This window comes from Oncorhynchus keta, chromosome 14 (genome assembly GCF_023373465.1).
Source record: "Oncorhynchus keta strain PuntledgeMale-10-30-2019 chromosome 14, Oket_V2, whole genome shotgun sequence".
In the NCBI taxonomy this organism is placed as follows: domain Eukaryota; kingdom Metazoa; phylum Chordata; class Actinopteri; order Salmoniformes; family Salmonidae; genus Oncorhynchus; species Oncorhynchus keta.
In genome coordinates, this window is record NC_068434.1 from 64883015 (window position 1) to 64901528 (window position 18514).

Here is an 18514-nt window from a genome sequence, read left to right on the forward strand (position 1 = left end):
GGACAATGGCCATGCCATAATACATGTCACAAATATTAGGACATAAGCATTCAAAGAATAATGATATTAGGAAAAACACCCCTCAAATGAGAAAATTAAAATGATTGAATATGCAGATGTGACCCTCCCCAAAGCAGTTCAGGTCAGCGATACAAAGTAACTTTAAACTAATAATAAACAATCAAATGTTTTACTCATATGTGACTTTTATGTAACAACCGCAATGCATGTTAGAAGGGTTTTAACAACAGGAATATGCCTGAAAAGGTTAGCAACATAAACAAACATTAGCATTTGCAATCTGTGTTTGTGTCAAATGAGGGGACAGCGTTGGAGTGGGCGTTCTCTCTCCAGTGCCTATCGTCACTCACCGTCTGCTTCAGTGTTTTTTTTTCAGTATTTCTATTTATTTTTGAGTATCAGCCAAAGACATAAACAAGTCAAGATGGCTATAACAATAGAGGGGATTGGTTTGCCCTTGTTCATGAACGGCTGCCTGTAAGTCTGATGTCTTTCCAGCTGAACTCGGGGATTCAGAGAGAGGCTAGTGTGTAAAAGAGAGGTGATGGAGAGGGGGTGAGTGAGAGAAGCTAGGTGGGTGGGGGAGTGTTGTTGGTTAATGGTGGGTGAAGGAGGGTGAAGGAGAGAGAATGTAGAGAAACAGAATGCTGGAGGCTAATAGAACACCAGATATGAAGTTCATTTTTTTTTACTGTGATACTGTGATGTGTCAACTCACACCAAGGAGATATGATCACAATCCAAGATCACACCACAGTGAACCATACGGAAAAACCTAGTACCCATGTCTGGCTTTCCCCTTTCTTTCACATGCGGGGACTGTTCATGACCATGTTGGTTATCCTAACTGTTGTACTGCGTTCTCTTCCCTTCCACTGACCTACAGTGTTGTTCTCTTTCAGGTGCTGCTGTCTGGACTGATAGGAGTGGTGTCATGGAAGAGGCCTCTCTCTCTGGTGGTGAGTGATGGTCTAACTCTAACTTCCTGATCTGACCTAACTTTCTCAGAGGGGATATTTGCCCACATATTTGCCAAGCCCTCTCCAGGGCAACTAGTTTTCAGTGGTATAAATGTCACGACTCCGACCGAAGGTGGCTCCCCTTCCTGTTCGGGTGGCGCTCGGCGGTCGTCGTCGCCGGCCTACTAGCTGCCACTGATTCTTTTCTCCCCCTCCTTACGTGTTTATTGAGTACATCTGTTTTGAGTTGGTTGTAATTAGTGAGGCTTTATTAGTCTGCCGGCCCGCCTGTTTCTTTGTGCGGGATTGATTATTGTAACCCTGGTGTTTGCTATAGATTACGTGTTCGTGTATTTAGTGCTAGACTGTTTTCATTCTCTGTGTCTGGGGCATTTGGTTTGAGCACCCGAAAGTGGGGTGGCCGTGGTTCACCGTGTGTGCATTAAAGTAAGCACTTTATTGAACTCTCTGCTTTCCTGCACCTGATTTCACCCTCACGACACCCAGCACCCAGTAAAGTACTTAAGTAAATTTACTTTGAAGTACTACTTAAGTAGTTTTTTGGGGTATCTGTACTTTACTTTACTATTTATATTTTTGTTAACTTATACTTTTACTCCACTACATTCCTAAAGTACTTAAGTAAATGTACTTTGAAATACTACTTAAGTAGTTTTTGGGGTATCTGTACTTTACTTTACTATTTATATTTTTGTTAACTTATACTTTTACTGCACTACATTCCTAAAGAATATAATACATACATTTTCCCTGACACCCAAAAGTAGTCTTTACATTTTGAATGCTTAGCAGGACAGGAAAATGGTCTAATTGACTCACTTAAAGAGAAAATCCCTGGTCATCCCTACTGCATCTGATCTGGTGGACACAATAAACACAAATGCTTTGTTTGTAAATTATGTCTGACTGTTGGAGTGTGCTCCTGGCTATCCATAAATGTAAAAAACAATAAAATCGTGCCGTCTGGTTTGTTTAATATAAGGAATTTGAAATGATTTATACTTTTACTTTTCATACTTAAGTATATTTTAACAATTACATTTACTTTTGCTACTTAATAACCTCTTTGGCCTGAGATCCCGCTAACGGGATCGATATGACAACAGCCAGTGAAAGTGCAGGGCGCCAAATTCAAACAACAGACATCTCATAATTAAAATTCCTCAAACATACAAGTATTTTACACCATTTTAAAGATACACTTCTTGTTAATCCCACCACAGTGTCCGATTTCAAATAGGCTTTACGGCGAAAGCACCACAAACGATTATGTTAGGTGAATGCCGAGTCACAGAAAAACACAGCCATTTTTCCAGCCAAAGAGAGGAGTCACAAAAAGCAGAAATAGAGAAATTAATCACTAACCTTTGATGATCTTCATCAGATGACACTCATAGGACTTCATGTTCCACAATAAATGTTAGATTTGTTCGATAACGTTCATAATTTATGTCTAAATACCTCCTTTTGCGCGTTCAGTACACAATCCAAACTCACGACGTGTGGGTCTAAGTCCATGCGAAAGTTCAGACGAAAAGTCATATTACAGTTCGTAGAAACATGTCAAACGAAGTATAGAATCAATCTTTAGGATGTTTTTAACATAAATCTTCAATAATGTTCCAATTGGAGAATTCCTTTGTCTTTAGAATTGCAATGGAACAGAGCTAACTCTCACATGAGCGAGCGAGACTGAGATCGTGGCACTCTGCGAGACCTCTGACTCAATCCCCTCTCATTCGCCCCCACTTCACAGTAGAAGCATCAAACAAGGTTCTAAAGACTGTTGACATCTAGTGGAAGCCTTGGGAAGTGCAATATGACCAATATCCCACTGTGTCTTCAATAGGGAATGAGTTGAAAAACTACAAACCTCAGATTTCCCACTTCCTGGTTGGATTTTTTCTCAGGTTTTTGCCTGCCATATGAGTTCTGTTATACTCACAGACATCATTCAAACAGTTTTAGAAACTTCAGAGTGTTTTCTATGCAAATCTAAATACTATGCATATATTAGCTATTGGGCATGAGTAGCAGGCAGTTTACTCTTGGCACCTTATTCATCCAAGCTACTCAATACTGCCCCCAGCCATAAGAAGTTTTAAGTATATTTAAAACCAAACACTTTTTTACTTTTACTCAAGTAGGATTTTACTAGGTGACTGTAAGGGTTGTGGAACTGGTGGCAGTGAAGTCACACGCAGGAGAGCAGGAATAGGTAATAGTCGGTGCAGTTTAATTTAAAAACCAACGTCAACAAAAAAAGAACATACATGGGTACAAAACCCGACGCGCACCAGTAACATAGTGCACAAGCACTTACAAACAAACCATTCCACACAAGGACATGAGGGGAACAGAGGGTTAAATACACAGCACTTAATGAGGGAAGTGGAAACCAGGTGTGTAGGAAAACAAGAAACTAATGGAAAAAGAAAAGTGGATCGACGATGGCTAGAAGACCGCTGACGCCGAACACCGCCCGAACATGGAGAGGAAACGACTTCGTTGGAAGTCGTGACAGTGACTTTCACTTTTACTTCAGTCAATTTCTATTAAGTAATCATTACTTTTACTCAAGTATGACAATTGGGTACTTTTTCCACCACTGCTGGTTTTAGCACCCAGGGTAACAGCATGCGGTGGTGTTGTCTGTGTGACCCTCTACTGTGAGAAGGCCTGGATTTGTGCTAGCTGGGATGAAAGCCTGTTAAAACAGATCACAACTCCAATGGCTTTGAGAAAGGATACTCTCAGCTCAACCACTGACCTGGAAATTGTCAGACTACACTAAACTAGGAACTGTTTGACATATATATTGCTTTTAGTTCTGTAATAAGGACAATTTTTCCACTGTGTCGTCAGTACAGTGTCAGGAATCAAAATGGGCTGAAATGCTTCAAGCAGCACAGAAATGACAGATATGTGTGTGCTCAGGCATCTTTACAATGAGTTTTAATTCCTCATAAGTAGTTGTTTTTCTTCGTTTGTAATGCCAGAGGGTTGTATCAAAAACACTATACTGTCTTCAGAAACAGCTATGTTATAGGTCCTTAAACAGTGCCTTGCAGAGTATTCATCCCCTTGGCGTTATTTCTATTTTGTTGCATTACAACCTGTAATTTTAATGGATTTTTTATTTGGATTTCATGTAATGGACATACACAAAATAGTCCAATGTGGCGAAGGGAAATTTAAAAAATGACTTGTTTCAAAAAAAGTCAAAAAAATTTAAAACAGAAAAGTGGTGCACGCATATGTATTCATCCCCTTTGCTATGAAGCCCCTAAATAAGATCTGGTGCAACCAATTCAATTCAGAAGTCACATAGCTAGATTGCACACAGGTGGACTTTATTTAACTAAGTGTCACATGATCTGTCACATGATCTCAGTATATATACACCCAGAGTCTGCAACATCACTAAGCAGGCAGCACCATGAAGACCAAGGAGCTCTCCAAACAGGATAGGGATAAAGTTGTGGAGAAGTACAGATCAGGGTTGGGTTACAAAAAAATATCAGACAGAAACTTTGAACATCCCACAGAGCACCATTAAATCCATTATTAAAAAATGGAAAGAATATGGCACCACAACAAACCTGCCAAGAGAGGGCCGCTCACAGACCAGGCAAGGAGGGCATTAATCAGAGGCAAAAAGAGACCAAAGATAACCCTGAATGAGCTGCAAAACTCCACAGCGGAGATTGGAGTATCTGTCCATAGGACCACCTTAAGCCGTACACTCCACAGAGCTGGACTTTATGGAAGAGTGGCCAGAAAAAAAGCCGTTGCTTAAAGAAAAAAATAAGCAAACATGTTTGGTGTTCGCCAAAAGGCATGTGGGAGACTCCCCAAACATATGGAAGAAGGTACTCTGGTCAGATGAGACTAAAATTGAGCTTTTTGTCCATCAAGAAAAATGCTATTTCTTATGCAAACCCAACACCTCGCATCACCTCGAGAATACCATCCCACAGTGAAGCATGGTGGTGGCAGCATCATGCTGTGGGGATGTTTTTCCTCGGCAGAGACTGGGAAAATGGTCAGAATTGAAGGAATGATGGATGGCGCTAAATACAGGGAAATTCTTGAGGGACACCTGTTTCAGTCTTCCAGAGATTTGAGACTGGGACGGAGGTTAATTACATTTACATTTACATTTAAGTCATTTAGCAGACGCTCTTATCCAGAGCGACTTACAAATTGGTGCATTCACCTTATGACATCCAGTGGAACAGCCACTTTACAATAGTGCATCTAAATCTTTTAAGGGGGGTGAGAAGGATTACTTTATCCTATCCTAGGTATTCCTTAAAGAGGTGGGGTTTCAGGTGTCTCCGGAAGGTGGTGATTGACTCCGCTGTCCTGGCGTCGTGAGGGAGTGTGTTCCACCATTGGGGAGCCAGAGCAGCGAACAGTTTTGACTGGGCTGAGTGGGAACTGTACTTCCTCAGTGGTAGGGAGGCGAGCAGGCCAGAGGTGGATGAACGCAGTGCCCTTGTTTGGGTGTAGGGCCTGATCAGAGCCTGGAGGTACTGAGGTGCCGTTCCCCTCACAGCTCGGTTAACCTTCCAGCATACTGCTAAAGCAACACTCGAGTGGTTTAAGGGGAAACATTTAAATGTCTTGGAATGGCCCAGTCAAAGCCCAGAACTCAATCCAATTGAAAATCTGTGGTATGACTTAAAGATTGCTGTACACCAGTGCAACCCATCCAACTTGAAGGAGCTGGAGCAGTTTTTCTTTGAAGAATGTGCAAAAATTCAAGTAGCTAGATGTGCCAAGCTTATAGAGACATACCCCAAGAGATTTGCAGCTGTAATTGCTGCAAAAGGTGGCTCTACAAAATATTGACTTTGGGAGGGTGAATAGTTATGCACACTCAGGTTTTCAGTTTTTTTGTCTTATTTCTTGTTTATTTCACAATACATAGCATCTTTAGCATCTTCAAAGTGGTAGGCATGTTGTGTAAATCAAATTATACAAACCCTCCAAATATCAATTTTAATTGCAGGTTGTAAGTCAACAAAATAGGAAAAATGCCAAGGGGGGTGAATACTTTCGCAAGCCACTCTAGTATGCAATGAACCAAGTGTCACTCCTACTCAGTAGTCACTATCATCACCATTCTCCTCAGGACAGAGAGAAGAGAACCTCTCCCTCTCACTGTTACGAACCTCATGTGTATAATTCTCTAATTTGACATTTTTGCCATGTTAGACACAATCACCATACAATGTTTTCTCAGAGTTGCTCAGCTGTGTAATGAATTTCTCTTTCCAGATGGCTTATGACAGAAATCACTATCAGAGTCTCTGAGATTAGCCTAAAAGGGGGATCTAATAGCCTGTCATGTTAGACTACATTCAAACCTGTGTTCAGAGCCTCTGCTCATTGTGGATTTATAGTAGCTCCTAGTCTGGTGGGCAGCCTGAGAATGGGATGTAAAATGTATGCATTGAGTCTGCAATGTGCTGCCAACCATTGGTTTCATATATAATAGCAGCATGGCTTGAGAATGCTGCCTGAATTTCTGATGTGTCTCTTTGCTTGTGGACGTGTGAGGATCCATCCAGTCAGTGGGCCGTATGTTGGTGGTAGTGGTGCATTGAGGCGGCAGCGTAGCCTGGTGGTTAGAGCGTTGGACTAGTAACCGGAAGGTTGCGAGTTCAAACCCCCGAGCTGACAAGGTACAAATCTGTCGTTCTGCCCCTGAACAGGCAGTTAACCCACTGTTCCCAGGCCGTCATTGAAAATAAGAATATGTTCTTAACTGATTTGCCTGGTAACATAAAGGAAAAAAAAAAAAAAATTGAGAACATGCGTGGAGCCAGTCAGTCAGTGTGCTGTTAGTGATGTGGTGCTTGCAGTGTGCTGTAATTAGTGTTAGTGATATTGGTGTCTGCAGTGTGCTGTAATTAGTGTTAGTGGTGTGTCGTGTCTGCAGTGTGCTGTAATTAGTGTTAGTGGTGTGTCGTGTCTGCAGTGTGCTGTAAATAGTGTTAGTGGTGTGGTGTCTGCAGTGTGCTGTAATTAGTGTTAGTGGTGTGTCATGTCTGCAGTGTGGTGTAATAAGTGTTAGTGGTGTCTGCAGTGTGCTGTAATAAGTGTTAGTGGTGTCTGCAGTGTGCTGTAATAAGTGTTAGTGGTGTCTGCAGTGTGCTGTAATTAGTGTTAGTGGTGTCTGCAGTGTGCTGTAATAAGTGTTAGTGGTGTCTGCAGTGTGCTGTAATTAGTGTTAGTGGTGTGTGGTGTCTGCAGTGTGCTGTAATTAGTGTTAGTGGTGTGTCATGTCTGCAGTGTGGTGTAATAAGTGTTAGTGGTGTCTGCAGTGTGGTGTAATAAGTGTTAGTGGTGTCTGCAGTGTGCTGTAATAAGTGTTAGTGGTGTCTGCAGTGTGCTAAATAAGTGTTCGTGGTGTCTGCAGTGTGCTGTAATTAGTGTTAGTGGTGTGGTGTCTGCAGTGTGCTGTAATTAGTGTTAGTGGTGTCTGCAGTGTGCTGTAATAAGTGTTAGTGGTGTCTGCAGTGTGCTGTAATTAGTGTTAGTGTTAGTGGTGTCTGCAGTGTGCTTTAATTAGTGTTAGTGGTGTCTGCAGTGTGCTGTAATAAGTGTTAGTGGTGTCTGCAGGGTGCTGTAATTAGTGTTAGTGGTATGTGGTGTCTGCAGTGTGCTGTAATAAGTGTTAGTGGTGTCTGCAGTGTGCTGTAATAAGTGTTAGTGGTGTCTGCAGTGTGCTGTAATAAGTGTTAGTGGTGTCTGAAGTGTGCTGTAATTAGTGTTAGTGGTGTCTGCAGTGTGCTGTAATAAGTGTTAGTAGTGTCTGAAGTGTGCTGTAATTAGTGTTAGTGGTGTCTGCAGTGTGCTGTAATTAGTGTTAGTGGTGTCTGCAGTGTGCTGTAATTAGTGTTAGTGGTGTGTGGTGTCTGCAGTGTGCTGTTATAAGTGTTAGTGGTGTGTGGTGTCTGCAGTGTGCTGTAATAACTGTTTGTGGTGTCTGCAGTGTGCTGTAATTAGTGTTAGTGGTGTGTCGTGTCTGCAGTGTGCTGTAATTAGTGTTAGTGGTGTGTCGTGTCTGCAGTGTGCTGTAATTAGTGTTAGTGGTGTGTGGTGTCTGCAGTGTGCTGTAATTAGTGTTCGTGGTGTATAGTGCCTGCAATGTGCTGTAATTAGTGTTAGTGGTTTGGTGTCTGCAGTGTGCTGTAATTAGTGTTAGTGGTTTGGTGTCTGCAGTGTGCTGTAATTAGTGTTAGTGGTTTGGTGTCTGCAGTGTGCTGTAATTAGTGTTAGTGGTTTGGTGTCTGCAGTGTGCTGTAATTAGTTTTAGTGGTTTGGTGTCTGCAGTGTGCTGTAATTAGTGTTAGTGGTTTGGTGTCTGCAGTGTGCTGTAATTAGTGTTAGTGGTTTGGTGTCTGCAGTGTGCTGTAATAAGTGTTAGTGGTTTGGTGTCTGCAGTGTGCTGTAATTAGTGTTAGTGGTTTGGTGTCTGCAGTGTGCTGTAATAAGTGTTAGTGGTTTGGTGTCTGCAGTGTGCTGTAATTAGTGTTCGTGGTGTATAGTGCCTGCAATGTGCTGTAATTAGTGTTAGTGGTGTGTGGTTCCTGCAGTGTGCTGTAATTAGTGTTAGTGGTTTGGTGTCTGCAGTGTGCTGTAATTAGTGTTAGTGGTTTGGTGTCTGCAGTGTGCTGTAATTAGTGTTAGTGGTTTGGTGTCTGCAGTGTGCTGTAATTAGTGTTAGTGGTTTGGTGTCTGCAGTGTGCTGTAATTAGTGTTAGTGGTTTGGTGTCTGCAGTGTGCTGTAATTAGTGTTAGTGGTTTGGTGTCTGCAGTGTGCTGTAATTAGTGTTAGTGGTTTGGTGTCTGCAGTGTGCTGTAATTAGTGTTAGTGGTTTGGTGTCTGCAGTGTGCTGTAATTAGTGTTAGTGGTTTGGTGTCTGCAGTGTGCTGTAATTAGTGTTAGTGGTTTGGTGTCTGCAGTGTGCTGTAATTAGTGTTTGTGGTGTGGTGTCTGCAGTGTGCTGTAATTAGTGTTAGTGGTTTGGTGTCTGCAGTGTGCTGTAATTAGTGTTTGTGGTGTGGTGTCTGCAGTGTGCTGTAATTAGTGTTAGTGGTTTGGTGTCTGCAGTGTGCTGTAATTAGTGTTAGTGGTGTGGTGTCTGCAGTGTGCTGTAATTAGTGTTAGTGGTTTGGTGTCTGCAGTGTGCTGTAATTAGTGTTAGTGGTTTGGTGTCTGCAGTGTGCTGTAATTAGTGTTAGTGGTTTGGTGTCTGCAGTGTGCTGTAATTAGTGTTAGTGGTTTGGTGTCTGCAGTGTGCTGTAATTAGTGTTTGTGGTGTGGTGTCTGCAGTGTGCTGTAATTAGTGTTAGTGGTTTGGTGTCTGCAGTGTGCTGTAATTAGTGTTAGTGGTTTGGTGTCTGCAGTGTGCTGTAATTAGTGTTAGTGGTTTGGTGTCTGCAGTGTGCTGTAATTAGTGTTAGTGGTGTGTGGTGTCTGCAGTGTGCTGTAATAAGTGTTAGAGGTGTGGTGTCTGCAGTGTGCTGTAATTAGTGTTAGTGGTTTGGTGTCTGCAGTGTGCTGTAATTAGTGTTAGTGGTTTGGTGTCTGCAGTGTGCTGTAATTAGTGTTAGTGGTTTGGTGTCTGCAGTGTGCTGTAATTAGTGTTAGTGGTGTGTGGTGTCTGCAGTGTGCTGTAATAAGTGTTAGAGGTGTGGTGTCTGCAGTGTGCTGTAATTAGTGTTAGTGGTTTGGTGTCTGCAGTGTGCTGTAATTAGTGTTAGTGGTGTGGTGTCTGCAGTGTGCTGTAATTAGTGTTAGTGGTTTGGTGTCTGCAGTGTGCTGTAATTAGTGTTAGTGGTTTGGTGTCTGCAGTGTGCTGTAATTAGTGTTAGTGGTTTGGTGTCTGCAGTGTGCTGTAATTAGTGTTAGTGGTTTGGTGTCTGCAGTGTGCTGTAATTAGTGTTTGTGGTGTGGTGTCTGCAGTGTGCTGTAATTAGTGTTAGTGGTATGGTGTCTGCAGTGTGCTGTAATTAGTGTTTGTGGTGTGGTGTCTGCAGTGTGCTGTAATTAGTGTTAGTGGTATGGTGTCTGCAGTGTGCTGTAATTAGTGTTTGTGGTGTGGTGTCTGCAGTGTGCTGTAATTAGTGTTAGTGGTTTGGTGTCTGCAGTGTGCTGTAATTAGTGTTAGTGGTTTGGTGTCTGCAGTGTGCTGTAATTAGTGTTTGTGGTGTGGTGTCTGCAGTGTGCTGTAATTAGTGTTAGTGGTTTGGTGTCTGCAGTGTGCTGTAATTAGTGTTAGTGGTTTGGTGTCTGCAGTGTGCTGTAATTAGTGTTAGTGGTTTGGTGTCTGCAGTGTGCTGTAATTAGTGTTAGTGGTTTGGTGTCTGCAGTGTGCTGTAATTAGTGTTAGTGGTTTGGTGTCTGCAGTGTGCTGTAATTAGTGTTTGTGGTGTGGTGTCTGCAGTGTGCTGTAATTAGTGTTAGTGGTTTGGTGTCTGCAGTGTGCTGTAATTAGTGTTAGTGGTTTGGTGTCTGCAGTGTGCTGTAATTACTGTTTGTGGTGTGGTGTCTGCAGTGTGCTGTAATTAGTGTTAGTGGTTTGGTGTCTGCAGTGTGCTGTAATTAGTGTTAGTGGTTTGGTGTCTGCAGTGTGCTGTAATTAGTGTTAGTGGTTTGGTGTCTGCAGTGTGCTGTAATTAGTGTTAGTGGTTTGGTGTCTGCAGTGTGCTGTAATTAGTGTTAGTGGTTTGGTGTCTGCAGTGTGCTGTAATTACTGTTTGTGGTGTGGTGCCTGCAGTGTGCTGTAATTAGTGTTAGTGGTGTGTGGTGTCTGCAGTGTGCTGTAATTACTGTTTGTGGTGTGGTGCCTGCAGTGTGCTGTAATTAGTGTTAGTGGTGTGTGGTGTCTGCAGTGTGCTGTAATAAGTGTTAGAGGTGTGGTGTCTGCAGTGTGCTGTAATTAGTGTTAGTGGTTTGGTGTCTGCAGTGTGCTGTAATTAGTGTTAGTGGTTTGGTGTCTGCAGTGTGCTGTAATTAGTGTTAGTGGTGTGTGGTGTCTGCAGTGTGCTGTAATTAGTGTTAGTGGTTTGGTGTCTGCAGTGTGCTGTAATAAGTGTTAGTGGTTTGGTGTCTGCAGTGTGCTGTAATTAGTGTTAGTGGTTTGGTGTCTGCAGTGTGCTGTAATTAGTGTTAGTGGTTTGGTGTCTGCAGTGTGCTGTAATTAGTGTTAGTGGTTTGGTGTCTGCAGTGTGCTGTAATTACTGTTTGTGGTGTGGTGTCTGCAGTGTGCTGTAATTAGTGTTAGTGGTTTGGTGTCTGCAGTGTGCTGTAATTAGTGTTAGTGGTTTGGTGTCTGCAGTGTGCTGTAATTAGTGTTAGTGGTTTGGTGTCTGCAGTGTGCTGTAATTAGTGTTTGTGGTGTGGTGTCTGCAGTGTGCTGTAATTAGTGTTAGTGGTATGGTGTCTGCAGTGTGCTGTAATTAGTGTTAGTGGTGTGGTGTCTGCAGTGTGCTGTAATTAGTGTTAGTGGTTTGGTGTCTGCAGTGTGCTGTAATTAGTGTTAGTGGTGTGGTGTCTGCAGTGTGCTGTAATTAGTGTTAGTGGTTTGGTGTCTGCAGTGTGCTGTAATTAGTGTTAGTGGTTTGGTGTCTGCAGTGTGCTGTAATTAGTGTTAGTGGTTTGGTGTCTGCAGTGTGCTGTAATTAGTGTTAGTGGTTTGGTGTCTGCAGTGTGCTGTAATTAGTGTTTGTGGTGTGGTGCCTGCAGTGTGCTGTAATTAGTGTTAGTGGTTTGGTGTCTGCAGTGTGCTGTAATTAGTGTTAGTGGTTTGGTGTCTGCAGTGTGCTGTAATTAGTGTTAGTGGTTTGGTGTCTGCAGTGTGCTGTAATTAGTGTTAGTGGTGTGTGGTGTCTGCAGTGTGCTGTAATAAGTGTTAGAGGTGTGGTGTCTGCAGTGTGCTGTAATTAGTGTTAGTGGTTTGGTGTCTGCAGTGTGCTGTAATTAGTGTTAGTGGTTTGGTGTCTGCAGTGTGCTGTAATTAGTGTTAGTGGTTTGGTGTCTGCAGTGTGCTGTAATTAGTGTTAGTGGTGTGTGGTGTCTGCAGTGTGCTGTAATAAGTGTTAGAGGTGTGGTGTCTGCAGTGTGCTGTAATTAGTGTTAGTGGTTTGGTGTCTGCAGTGTGCTGTAATTAGTGTTAGTGGTGTGGTGTCTGCAGTGTGCTGTAATTAGTGTTAGTGGTTTGGTGTCTGCAGTGTGCTGTAATTAGTGTTAGTGGTTTGGTGTCTGCAGTGTGCTATAATTAGTGTTAGTGGTTTGGTGTCTGCAGTGTGCTGTAATTAGTGTTAGTGGTTTGGTGTCTGCAGTGTGCTGTAATTAGTGTTTGTGGTGTGGTGTCTGCAGTGTGCTGTAATTAGTGTTAGTGGTATGGTGTCTGCAGTGTGCTGTAATTAGTGTTTGTGGTGTGGTGTCTGCAGTGTGCTGTAATTAGTGTTAGTGGTATGGTGTCTGCAGTGTGCTGTAATTAGTGTTTGTGGTGTGGTGTCTGCAGTGTGCTGTAATTAGTGTTAGTGGTTTGGTGTCTGCAGTGTGCTGTAATTAGTGTTAGTGGTTTGGTGTCTGCAGTGTGCTGTAATTAGTGTTTGTGGTGTGGTGTCTGCAGTGTGCTGTAATTAGTGTTAGTGGTTTGGTGTCTGCAGTGTGCTGTAATTAGTGTTAGTGGTTTGGTGTCTGCAGTGTGCTGTAATTAGTGTTAGTGGTTTGGTGTCTGCAGTGTGCTGTAATTAGTGTTAGTGGTTTGGTGTCTGCAGTGTGCTGTAATTAGTGTTAGTGGTTTGGTGTCTGCAGTGTGCTGTAATTAGTGTTTGTGGTGTGGTGTCTGCAGTGTGCTGTAATTAGTGTTAGTGGTTTGGTGTCTGCAGTGTGCTGTAATTAGTGTTAGTGGTTTGGTGTCTGCAGTGTGCTGTAATTACTGTTTGTGGTGTGGTGTCTGCAGTGTGCTGTAATTAGTGTTAGTGGTTTGGTGTCTGCAGTGTGCTGTAATTAGTGTTAGTGGTTTGGTGTCTGCAGTGTGCTGTAATTAGTGTTAGTGGTTTGGTGTCTGCAGTGTGCTGTAATTAGTGTTAGTGGTTTGGTGTCTGCAGTGTGCTGTAATTAGTGTTAGTGGTTTGGTGTCTGCAGTGTGCTGTAATTACTGTTTGTGGTGTGGTGCCTGCAGTGTGCTGTAATTAGTGTTAGTGGTGTGTGGTGTCTGCAGTGTGCTGTAATTACTGTTTGTGGTGTGGTGCCTGCAGTGTGCTGTAATTAGTGTTAGTGGTGTGTGGTGTCTGCAGTGTGCTGTAATAAGTGTTAGAGGTGTGGTGTCTGCAGTGTGCTGTAATTAGTGTTAGTGGTTTGGTGTCTGCAGTGTGCTGTAATTAGTGTTAGTGGTTTGGTGTCTGCAGTGTGCTGTAATTAGTGTTAGTGGTTTGGTGTCTGCAGTGTGCTGTAATTAGTGTTAGTGGTGTGTGGTGTCTGCAGTGTGCTGTAATTAGTGTTAGTGGTTTGGTGTCTGCAGTGTGCTGTAATTAGTGTTAGTGGTTTGGTGTCTGCAGTGTGCTGTAATTAGTGTTAGTGGTTTGGTGTCTGCAGTGTGCTGTAATTAGTGTTAGTGGTTTGGTGTCTGCAGTGTGCTGTAATTAGTGTTAGTGGTTTGGTGTCTGCAGTGTGCTGTAATTACTGTTTGTGGTGTGGTGCCTGCAGTGTGCTGTAATTAGTGTTAGTGGTTTGGTGTCTGCAGTGTGCTGTAATTAGTGTTAGTGGTTTGGTGTCTGCAGTGTGCTGTAATTAGTGTTAGTGGTTTGGTGTCTGCAGTGTGCTGTAATTAGTGTTAGTGGTTTGGTGTCTGCAGTGTGCTGTAATTAGTGTTAGTGGTGTGGTGTCTGCAGTGTGCTGTAATTAGTGTTAGTGGTTTGGTGTCTGCAGTGTGCTGTAATTAGTGTTAGTGGTTTGGTGTCTGCAGTGTGCTGTAATTAGTGTTAGTGGTTTGGTGTCTGCAGTGTGCTGTAATTACTGTTTGTGGTGTGGTGCCTGCAGTGTGCTGTAATTAGTGTTAGTGGTTTGGTGTCTGCAGTGTGCTGTAATTAGTGTTAGTGGTTTGGTGTCTGCAGTGTGCTGTAATTAGTGTTAGTGGTTTGGTGTCTGCAGTGTGCTGTAATTACTGTTTGTGGTGTGGTGCCTGCAGTGTGCTGTAATTAGTGTTAGTGGTTTGGTGTCTGCAGTGTGCTGTAATTAGTGTTAGTGGTTTGGTGTCTGCAGTGTGCTGTAATTAGTGTTAGTGGTTTGGTGTCTGCAGTGTGCTGTAATTACTGTTTGTGGTGTGGTGCCTGCAGTGTGCTGTAATTAGTGTTAGTGGTGTGGTGTCTGCAGTGTGCTGTAATTAGTGTTAGTGGTTTGGTGTCTGCAGTGTGCTGTAATTAGTGTTAGTGGTGTGGTGCCTGCAGTGTGCTGTAATTAGTGTTAGTGGTTTGGTGTCTGCAGTGTGCTGTAATTAGTGTTAGTGATTTGGTGTCTGCAGTGTGCTGTAATTAGTGTTAGTGGTTTGGTGTCTGCAGTGTGCTGTAATTAGTGTTTGTGGTGTGGTGTCTGCAGTGTGCTGTAATTAGTGTTAGTGGTATGGTGTCTGCAGTGTGCTGTAATTAGTGTTTGTGTGTGGTGTCTACAGTGTGCTGTAATTAGTGTTAGTGGTTTGGTGTCTGCAGTGTGCTGTAATTAGTGTTAGTGGTGTGTGGTGTCTGCAGTGTGCTGTAATAAGTGTTAGAGGTGTGGTGTCTGCAGTGTGCTGTAATTAGTGTTAGTGGTTTGGTGTCTGCAGTGTGCTGTAATTAGTGTTTGTGGTGTGGTGTCTGCAGTGTGCTGTAATTAGTGTTAATGTTAGTGGTGCCTGCAGTGTGCTGTAATTAGTGTTAGTAATGTGGTGCCTGCAGTGTACTGTAGTGCTTAGTGTTATTGGTGGATAGGACGGATTTAGACTTGGTGTGTCTGATACACGACAGTTTGATCGAGGACAGGTTTAACTGAATGAACAACAGAGGCAGAATGTAATATGGAATATTATTAAATAGTTTAGGGTATGGCCTCATCTCTGAGGATGCCGATGACAGGTAAAGATGGATGCCTGTACATAATACACTTTTTTTTAAACATGCATCCTTTTTAGCACTAAAGTAATAAATATGGCAAAGAAATGAACTGTTTGTCCTGAATTCAAATACAAAGCCAGTCCAACACAACACATCACTGAGTACCACCCTTCATATTTTCAACCATGGTTGTGGCTGCGTCATGTTATGGGTATGCTTATCATTGGCAAGAACTGTGGATTTTTGGGGGGATAGAAATAAACAGAATAGAGCTAAGCACAGGCAGAATCCTAGTGGAAAACTTGGTTCTGTCTGTTTTCCAACAGACACTGGGAGACAAATTCACCTTTCAGCAGGACAATTACCTAAAACACAAGGCCAAATATACACTAGGGTTGCTTATCAAGATGACATTGAATGTTCCTGAGTGGCTTAGTTACAGCTTTGACTTAAGTCTACCTGGAAATATATAGCAAGACTTGAAATGGCTGTCTAGCAATGTTCAACAACGAACTTGACAGATATTGAATCATTCTTTTAAGAATAATAATATTTTACAATCCAAGTGTGCAAAGCTCATAGAGACTTAGCCAAAAAACTCACAGCTGTTATTGCTGCCAAAAAGTGATTCTAACATGCATTGACTCAGGGGGTTGAATACTTATCTAATCAAGATATATTAGTGTTTAATCTTTCCATTAAAAAAAATAAAAAAATCTTCCACTTTGACATTACAGAGAATTTTGTGTGGATATTTTTTTTTTTTTACAATTAAATCCATTTTAAAATCACTTTTGTAATTCAACAAAATGTGGAAAAAGTCAGGAGGTGTGAATACTTTCTGAAGGCACTACAGCTTGTGGTGGTGGGGAGGTGGATGGTCGTCCAAGACTGTTGCTGATAAACAGCAAGCGAGAGAACATGCGTAAGTTGCCGTATAAATACATCCCAAAATGTACACCAATTGGTTGAGAAAGGAAAGTGATAATTGCAAGAGTGAGCCCATAGGTTCCACAGCAAGCATTATTGTGCCTTGCTTGTAGGCTCAAGGTAAATAGGTGAATGACATTCCACACATGGCTAATAGGAAGAGGACAAGAACCAGACGCCACGTTTATGATGATACATTTGTATTCATTCCCTCTGTGCCTGTATAGTAGGAAACAGTGAATTATGTTGTGCTGCTTGGTGATGTTAAATGACCATGCAAACCAGCGTTCCTGATTGAACTTTCGTGAACAACATTTCAATCGGGACAGGATGCAATATGCAACCATATAGCTGGGAACAGCACAACATCAATAGGCCTGTGTAGACTAGTGGACGGGAGTTCTCATGGCACGACCATGAAAGACTCTCTTAACTAATGTTGAGTTGCACACCCTTTTCCTCTCAGAACAGCCTCAATTCATCAGGGCATGGACTCTACAAGGTGTCGTAAACGTTCCACAGGGATTCTGGCAAATGTTAACTCCAATGCTCCCCAAAGTTGTGTCAAGTTGGCTGGATGTCCTTTGGATGGTGGACCATTCTTGATACACAAGGGAAACTGTTGAGCGTGAAAACAACAGCAGCGTTGCAGTTCTTGACAAACATAGAAACCGGTGCGCCTGGCACCTACTACCGTACCCCGTTCAAAGGCACTTCAATCTTTTGTCTTGCCCATTCACCCTCTGAATGGCACACATACACAATCCATGTCTCAAGGCTTAGAAATCCTTATTTAACCTGTCTCCTCCCCTTCATCTGACAAGTGACATCAATAAGGGATCGTAGCTTTGACCTGGATTCACCTGGTCAGTCTATGTCATGGAAAGAGCAGGTGTCCCTAATGTTTTGTACACTCAGTGTATATCAACATGGAATGACCCTAACCACGCCTGACGCTAACCACACCCTACAGTATACCTAGACAGGCTATTTAGACTCAGCTTCTTTGTCACATCACCTCTATGGTACAGCAACTAGATCCATCAGCTCTCACTGTACAAGGCATAGGCAGATATAATTCCATAACTACTCCTTCATAACAATGGCAGTGTGGCTGGAATGCTCACCTCTCCCACAATGTTAATATTAATGTGATACTTGTTTATGGAACAGCCAACAGGAATGAGGCTAGAGCTGTATTATTCTGTAACAGTACAGAGGCCTGAAGCTAGTGTTGGAGTCAGTCAGTGTGTGATGGTACTCTAGGGAAGGCTGGAGGTAGTGTTAGATGTGGCCTTGCCCACTGCCCAGTGGCCTGTCACAGAGGGGCAGGGGAGACAAAGGGGGGAGACAAGGATGCCTCACCCAGTAATGACCCATGACAGGGGATCAGCCAGGCCTGATGAGTCGCACACAGAGCCTGTGTTCTTTACGCTCCGCTAGCCTGGTCTGTCTAGAGAGGCCGGTGCTGCTGTCCTCTGAATACTAACTCCACCACTTTTCCACTCTGCAGTACCTAGGAACAAGTACAGACTGTACAGCTCTGTTCCGCTCACACACAGGATCCATATTGATGATCCGCTGACTGATTGGGCTGCTTTAATATGATCACGGGACACAATATGGAAGTGTTCGTCAGTCGTAAGCTGTCATAGGTAGATGGAGATGGATGAATGATGAGGACTCTCCATCTCTTCTTCTCCCTTCCATGGGGGCAGGAAAAAGGGGGCTGCAGGCGCCTGTGGGCTGGGAGGGCTGGGGTTGTGGTGGACCAGGAGAGTGGATTAATCAGAGTCCCATGGGGGGTGGGAGGTAAAGTGGGGCGGCCATATTAATGCACTCTGGGAATGGAACAAACATCCCAACAGCAGCTCCACTCTACCCACTGTTTGATCATCTTCCCCTTCATCTCTCTCCCTCTGTCCACGCAAAGATTGGGTGGGGGTAGAGGGATGGGCACACCACCACTGTGTAACAGGAAAGCTTTCTGTGAAGGATGTCACCAGGAGAAGTGTCACATGGTTGAAAGAAAAAATGTAATTTGAGATCTCTTTGACACTTTTTTGTCCTGCTTCTTCTGGGTATAAATGAATAGGGAGAGATTAAATGAACACACCTGAAATTCTATTCATCTGACACCATGCCCAAACCAGACCTGCGTGTGCGTCCGCATGCGCAAATTGACTTGTCCCCCCCCACACCAAACGTGATCACAACACGCAGGTTGAAATATCAAAACAAACTCTGAACCAATTATATTAATTTGGGGACAGGTCGAAAAGCATTAAACATTTACTGCAATTTAGCTAGCTAGCTTGCAGTTGCTAGCTAATTTGTCCTATTTAGCTAGCTTGCTGTTGCTAGCTAATTTGTCCTATTTAGCTAGCTTGCTGTTGCTAGCTAATTTGTCCCGGGATATAAACATTGAGTTGTTACTTTACCTAAAATGGTCCTCTACTCCGACAATT

At 43.0% G+C, this 18514-nt stretch overlaps 1 protein-coding gene across 1 annotated transcript in view; it reads left to right on the plus strand.

The window, feature by feature from the left end:
- LOC118394151 (protein ENTREP2) overlaps positions 1 to 18514 on the plus strand; it is a 141601-nt gene that overhangs the window by 52513 nt on the left and 70574 nt on the right. Inside the window, exon 2 of the mRNA XM_052462151.1 lies at positions 924 to 980. Coding sequence (XP_052318111.1) covers positions 924 to 980 — 57 coding nt within the window. The remainder of the gene's footprint in view (positions 1 to 923; positions 981 to 18514) is intronic.